This window comes from Engystomops pustulosus, chromosome 8 (genome assembly GCF_040894005.1).
Source record: "Engystomops pustulosus chromosome 8, aEngPut4.maternal, whole genome shotgun sequence".
Lineage (NCBI taxonomy): Eukaryota > Metazoa > Chordata > Amphibia > Anura > Leptodactylidae > Engystomops > Engystomops pustulosus.
In genome coordinates this window covers 87,308,266-87,316,007 of record NC_092418.1, presented here as the reverse complement: position 1 = coordinate 87,316,007, position 7,742 = coordinate 87,308,266, and the positions used below count along the sequence as shown (strand labels likewise).

Genomic DNA, 7,742 nt, shown 5'->3' with positions numbered 1-7,742 from the left:
CAATTCCAACTAGTTGTCCTGTCCCTGCCCCCGTAGCATGATTCTGCCACCACCACATCACTATAGGGATTGTATTTGGCAGATGATTTTTTTTTTCCCCCCCAAACATACCGCTGAGAATTACCAGGAAAATGTTCAATCTTCGTCTCATCAGAAAAGAGAATCCTATTTCTTATAGTCTGTGAGTCCTTCATTTTTTCTTTTGCAAACTGTATGCTGCTTTTATATGTCGTGCACTGAGTAGGGGCTGCCGTCGGCACACACCCCTGACTGGCGGAGGGCTGCAGTAATAGGAGAATGTTCCACAAACTATCTCCATACTGCATCTCCAGAGCTCACCCACAGTGATCTTAGGGTTCTTCTTTATCTCTCTCACCAAGCCAATTCTCCCACAATTTCTTAGTTTGGCTGGACGGCCGGGTCAAGGAAGAGTTCTTGTCGTCCCAACCTCCTTCCATTTAAAGATTGTGGAGGCCACTGTACTCTTAGGAATCTTGAGCGCTGCAGAAATTCTTTTATAACCTTGGTCAGATTTGTGGCTTGCTACAATTCTGTCTCTATGCTCCTTGGGCAGTTCCTTAGACCTCATGATTCTCATGTGCTCTGACATGCACTGTGAGGTCTTATATAGATTGATGTGTGCCTTTCCTCATCAGTTTAATTAAACACAGTGCAAGTGTCACATGCAAAGGGTACAAATACTTCTGAACATGTGATATTTGAGTTTTTCTTGTTTCATAAACTAACAAAAATATCAACAATAACCTGAATACTTTCTGTACCCACTGTATATGCTGAACATGTGCAGTAACCCGTGAGGAGAACCCTGCATTAGTGGTGTCCATCTTTTCTTTTTGGTAGTTCAACATTTAATGTTGGCACAGTGACGTATCTCTAATGGAACAAAATGATAAAATGAAAAACCAAACACACACAAAATTTACTTACAGTTATATTACCATTTATATGCAACATAAAAGCAGTATCATAAATATGATTTCAGTGGTTGACAGATTCCCTTTAAACATTCCTACAGTCAGACATACATCACATCAACCTTAAGTTCACACATTTTCTGCATGTATTTTTATTTTCTTTGTCAAACCCATAGATGGATCCTAAGAGGAAATTTTTTTAATCTTTTTCTTCCTTCTCATGACCCTAACGGAGAAAAAAGGGAGACAAAACAAAGGCCCCGAGATAAAAATGGCACCATCTCTGTGTATCTCTTCCCCAATCCCATTCTTCAGTTTGTTAGATGACAGCCTTGACAATGATGTGATCCAAAACGTCAACTTTATGGCTTGTAAGGGGAATCCCTGCAGCTAAATGCATCACTCGCAGGTGGATTTCTTTAGATATGCAATAAGATCTAAGCGCTCGTTTTTCTTTTTGATACCAGCAAAAATCATCTTGGTTCCTGGAATAAATTTCTTTGGGTTCTCCAGGTATTCTAAAAGAGTGTCATCTCCCCAAACAATTCCTGTGAAAACACAAAACAATGTGAGAATATTTACAAGCATGAGATGTGAGGATCTTAAAGGGACTTGCAGCTTGCTGATCACCTTTAAACAAAACAAATCGGGGGTTTACTGCAGTTACATCAGTTTGTCTTCAAAAACGCCTAAACCTTGACACATCTGCTGATTTGTACCAAATTTGTGACTTTTTGCCAACTCACTCCACTTTTCAATTCAGACAAAAAGGCGAAAATTTTGATACAAATCTGCTCCTGTTCCTCAGTGGTGCAGAAAAAACTTAGGACCTAGTTGCAACTTTTTAGTCAAAAACCACTCCAGACCTCATGTGCCATAAAGGCTCAAATGCCTACCTAATGATATATCTGCCCCTAGATTTGTAGGTAAAGTGCCCTGTATCATAGGCATCCCTCTATGGAAAAAATCTATGTCCTGACTTCAGAGAAATCTTGATTTTTTAAAAAATCTATATAGTAAATGAGCAATTTTGTGCACCCTGTTTGTGGCTGGTCAGTCAGATTTACCCTCTAACCCAGTTTCAACAGCAACAAACTAGATTTACGGTACATTACACTATGGCACGGGTGTTCCAATGGGATTCCTTGCATTATGTATAAGACTCCTTGCACACAGATGTTCCTTTTCCGGCCGTGTGCTTCCCATATGATAATGTTTTTTATACAGGAAGCACACGGCCGCAATCACGTCAGTGGGAAATATAGTCAACCTTATGAATGGCATAATGGCATCCTATGGATAAGCGAGAGGGGGTGGAAAAACGTGTGGAACAATGCTGTGCGCAAGAGGCCTAACTATGATGCCTGGAACAGTCTTTTCAACTTTTGGCAGTGCGTGAGTGAACATTACACACCGGCAACAAACAATGGATGCGGAGTGTTATTTTGGGCTCGATAAAGCACATGTTGTGTACAGGTAGGGTTAGCCCTAAGTCTTTTCCTTAGGATCAGGACCATATTGGTGAGGTGTGTGACAATGATCAGCCATTTACCACAGCATTTGGCACAGGATTTACACAGAAGGAGATGGCACAGTCACTATATATTGGCCAAAACGTCTAAGGGACTGGGGCTCAGCCAAGTTTCACTGCAATGGGAGACGGAAATAACCTGATAAAAGGATAACATTCTAGCTAACTACAGCAAACTCTAGATTAAGTTATTCTCAACTACTTAGTCCTGTAAAATTTGTGGAAAGCTTAGAGATGTTTTAAGATTTCATTCATCTCACCTTTGCTTTTGTTGGCATCTGTATATGAAAACCCTGGAGCCTGGCCTGTTTTACGACCGAACAGACCCCATAAATTGGGTCCTGTCTTGTGTTTTCCCGTTTTCTCAACTGTGTGGCACTGCGCACACTTCTGCACAAAAATCTTCTTTCCTTTCTCTACATCTCCCATTTCGAACTCAGCCAATGGACTATGGAAAGGTAAAAAAGGTAATTATGAAACAAAAAAAAAAATTAGCATTATCAGATACTCATGTACAAGAACTTATATGGATCACTACCATTTATGAAATGTGTGTAGTCTGCTACAGTCTCTATTCACACTGACAATCTATACCAGGGGTCAGGAACCTTTTTGGATGAGAGAGCCATAAGCGCCACATATTTTAAAATATAATTCTGCGAGAGCCGTACAATGGGGCTTATTTACTGAGGGTCCCGCGGCCGCATTTTTGTCGGGGATCACGCCACCCCCCGCAGAACATTATTATGCACACGCCACCCCCCGCAGAACATTATTATGCACACGCCACCCCCCGCAGAACATTATTATGCACACGCCACCCCCCGCAGAACATTATTATGCACACGCCACCCCCCGCAGAACATTATTATGCACACGCCACCCCCCGCAGAACATTATTATGCACACGCCACCCCCCGCAGAACATTATTACACACGCCACCCCCCGCAGAACATTATTATACACACGCCACCCGCCGCAGAACATTATTATACACACGCCACCCGCCGCAGAACATTATAATACACACGCCACCCCCCGCAGAACATTATAATACACACGCCACCCGCCGCAGAACATTATTATACACACGCCACCCGCCGCAGAACATTATTATACACACGCCACCCGCCGCAGAACATTATTATACACACGCCACCCCCCGCAGAACATTATTATACACACGCCACCCCCTGCAGAACATTATTATACACACGCCACCCCCCGCAGAACATTATTATACACACGCCACCCGCCGCAGAACATCCCAATACACATTTGTTAAAGTGTCTGCGCCAGTTTTATGTGGCAGCTGCTCTGTGTCCCACAAGACTGCTAGACTGCTGTTACTGCTAAGCCGGACCATGTGCCACATTTATTACTGACGTGCACCACAATTTTGTCTTAGGTCCTAGCTATTTTGTATCTCAGCTGCTGCAGAACCTCACATTAATGTAGAAATGCAGTGGTGGGGGAAGATATGAGGGGATGATGCAGAGGGGTCTGTAAGGGACACTTAGGAGCTTCATAGCTGCTCCTGCACACAGGACACTAAGGGGTTAAGGCAGAGTGTGAGGAGACACTGGGGGGAGGGAGCACTTATCTCTGGCTGATCCCGGCTGCTGAATCCTTCTCCTTGGGTGCTGCATGTCTCCTCAGTATGCAGCTCTCTGGTCTCCTCTGTCTGAATCTCCCGCGCTGCTACATCCAGCGCTGGGATTGGCTGCAGGCAGACAGTCTCCTCCCCTCCCTCTCTCACACATGGAGGAGACTGCTGCAGGGAAGGAGACGGAGGTGCCGCCCCAGAATTAACCCCGCGTACCCCTGCGCTGCTCTGCTGAATACATCCAGGGGCATTACTACAGCCAGGGGCACAACAGGGGCCAGATAAGGGCCCCTGGTCTTGACAGTCAGCGTAGCAGATGCCACGGCTGTAGTAATGCCCCTGGATAGGAGCCCTGGCTGCGAGCCAGATGCGGCCATCAAAAGAGCCACATCTGGCTCGCGAGCCATAGGTTCCCGACCCCTGATCTATACCAATGAAGATGTGCCAGGAAATACTGTCAGGTCCCACCATTAAGAACCTCACTGATCTCCAGAACAGGAATCAGAATACAGGGATTGTACAGGATTAGAAATATACCAATATTTATTCTGAAAATAACACCACACCTGTCCGCAGGTTACCTTGCTAATGTAACACAGCGCCATTCCCCTTTATGGCGCTGAGCTGTTATACCCCAACAAAACCTTTTTGAAAGAAAACTACTACATAGGGAAAGGCATACAAAGTTATGAGCGTGTATGGTGGCCACATTTCACAGACCCAACACTGACACATCTACATGACCACCCCCCCCCCCCCCCCCAACAAAAAAAATGTAAAGATGAAGTTGTGAAGTAGTTTAGAAGGATTGTCTATGGTCAGGATTGGCCCTTGGTATCTGATCAGTGGCAGCTCCACCGGGCCTTGATCAGATGTTGGTCTCCAGCAATGTAATTGCCGTGTTATGGATCTGCCTGTAGTGTGAATTAGAAAGTGGCTGTACAGTATGCCCCTAGGTGAGCTGGCTATCCCGCGTACAAAGAGCTATCAAACTGTAGGTCCCTAAATTTGTTGGCAGTCCTGTGTGCCCAATAAACATATTGGTGCCCGCGTGCAACCACTGCGACCCACCGCAGCCCCGCATGCAACCGCCCTGACGCGGCGTTACTGTTTAGCAACATTAATGCATCAATGCTCTTGTGTAACCCCATAAAACAAATGGACGCGACGTGGACGCATATTGCCAGATGGACTGGGCATATCACCAATCTGGCAATATGTCCGGGCCGCTCATCTCCACTCATAAATGTGGCAGCGCTCACGTGTAACCGCCTAAATGAAGGTGAGGTGAGATCCCCCTGTGTTACCATGGCAGCCTCTTGCCTACCCCTATATGTGGCTCTGGTCATGCGATGGTAATGACAATGACGTCACTGGTCTTGGCTGCAGCTGTACTTACTTATAGACTGACCTATTACAGATAAAGTACATGTAATAACACAGTCCTCCCCTCCTCCTCTCCCCACCATTCATGTATTCCCTGCCCCCTCCCTCTATCCTGTCTCACCGGACTCCCCGGTAACTCAGCAGCGGCCGCGGGTGACTCTGTTGTGGCTCTCACGACGACCACCGCCCACGTGACACGAAGCAGTTGTCACACAACCTCTGCACGTCTTATCCAATCAGCGGGCGCCTCACACCTCGGTGACGTCATTGCAGTCATTTCGCCGGGCGCCCCGCCCCGTAACGCGCTGCGTCTCCAATGATTTCTCAGTGTACTCCGTTTCCAATGCCGTGATTGGAGGAGTCCCTGTAGTGGGCGGAGCCGATTTCATTTCTTGCCTTACATAGAAAAGACGCTTAGGAGAGGCGCACGGGCACGGGCACGGGCACGGGCACGGGCACGGGCACGGGCACGGGCACGGGCACGGGCACGGGCACGGGCACGGGCACGGGCACGGGCACGGGCACGGGCACGGGCACGGGCACGGGCACGGGCACGGGCACGGGCACGGGCTGTAAAATGACATCTTTTATCACTACACAACAGACACAAAGCCACACACAGCTCAATAATGTGTATTTCCGGGTAGAAAATGGTGAATTACTTCTAACTTTTTTCAGTTCTGCAGTTTCTGCGTCAAATATTTGCGCCATTTTCTTGTGGGCTCCATTTTTACAGCTTTTCCTATTGACTCCAAATGGCCTCTCCCATTCATTCTTTCAGTCGGTGTTATCACTGAAAAATCAGATTACTATATTTTACTATATGTTTTAGTATGATTTAAAACATTTAAAAAATTTAAAATCTTTTATACAAAATAAAAAAGTCTTCATTTCGCTAATAACTTTTTGCCTTTTTAACTGTCTTTACCCAGGAAAATCCCATATTGGTAGACACGGTGAGGAATAATGTAAATTCTCTTTTGAAGTTCTAAAAAATGTCCCATGTTTTTGGTTGCTTTTGTCTTTGAGAACCTCACCCCACATTATGCCTATAAGGTCCTTCCTTAAAATGTGCTTTCCTGAAGTTTAGAGTGTTCACCTGTTCCCTATCAGTCCCTCCAACCCAGTCTGTGATTCTACAGAACTTCCTCTGTCTCTCTCCTCTCCTCATAGACTTTATGTACTTATGATTTCTACAACTTACTACATGATCCCTGCTCCTCCATGTGATGGAAGCTACCAGGCTGGTCACCAGGGCTGGTGTCAGCACCGGGCATACCTGGGCAAGTGCCAGGGCCCAGAGCTGCTGGGGGGACCACATAAGACAGTACATAATGAAAACATGGGGGTAAGTGGGGCTTTATATAAATAATCATGAAAGGGCTATTTGGTATGATAAACTAAGTAATATTTTAGGGTGCAGGAGACTGTTTTAGTTTCTGAATGTTTAATTCTGTCACATGAGTTCACTGCAAAGGGGCCCACTGAGGCTCTATCGCCCAGGGGCCTACTGGTCACCATATACATCCTGTATGTGCAGTGTTCACTGGATTTACATGTGGAGAAACTAAATGGATTTACTGCTAAATTACTTTTAGAGAGAACACAAGGCATCATGGGATCTGTGGGCAAACTAACTGGCCTCAGCCTGAGGGCATATACTGACAGACATTAGTCTCCGCCCACTTCCTCTCTGGTGAGAGAGATTTATGTCAAACACTTTCAGAACAGATAGTACCCTAACTTTGGAAAGAAAAGGACAAGCAGCACAAAGTAGGCATCAAAGGGGGAATCGCATATAATAATTTGGTAAAATCATTGTAACTTTACATTTGCATTTTAACCACCTAACATGTGTAGTAATGCCAGACTCATTCGGGTGAATTTATCATGGCTTGTACGCCAGTTTTCTGTCCAAAACCTCTTAGTATATCCGGCACAATGTGCTGTAGTGCAGGGAGGATTTCATGACTGGTGCACAATGCATCGCAACGGAGAGGGGAGGGGTCACGTCCAAAGTTCACGCGAATGTAGCCTTACACTGCTTACACTGAGACTGTGGTAATCTTCTTATATTGGTTATCCATCGCCTTCTTCCTGCTAAAATCAATTTAAGATTATGCTAATGAGCCAGAAGAGCACTGGGGGGATTTGGGGGAGGGGGGGGGGGTGGCTCAGAGACCATCGATTCTGCAGCTTCATAGGATGTTACACTGTGCAGGACCACTTCTCCCTCCCACTGCATGCTGAAATCTGCCAGTGGGAGGAGGAGACAGCGTAACA

At 45.8% G+C, this 7,742-nt stretch overlaps 1 protein-coding gene across 1 annotated transcript; it reads right to left on the bottom strand.

The window, feature by feature from the left end:
• Window positions 1-939: 939 nt before the first annotated feature.
• LOC140075534 (cytochrome c, somatic) lies at window positions 940-5,738 on the bottom strand. The gene is made up of 3 exons (XM_072121614.1): window positions 5,581-5,738; window positions 2,727-2,914; window positions 940-1,483 (listed from the first exon to the last, which is right to left on the bottom strand). Exons 2-3 carry the CDS (start codon window positions 2,893-2,895, stop codon window positions 1,335-1,337), a joined length of 318 nt encoding a protein of 105 aa, XP_071977715.1. The 5' UTR covers window positions 2,896-2,914; window positions 5,581-5,738; the 3' UTR covers window positions 940-1,334.
• Between the last annotated feature and the right edge of the window lie 2,004 nt (window positions 5,739-7,742).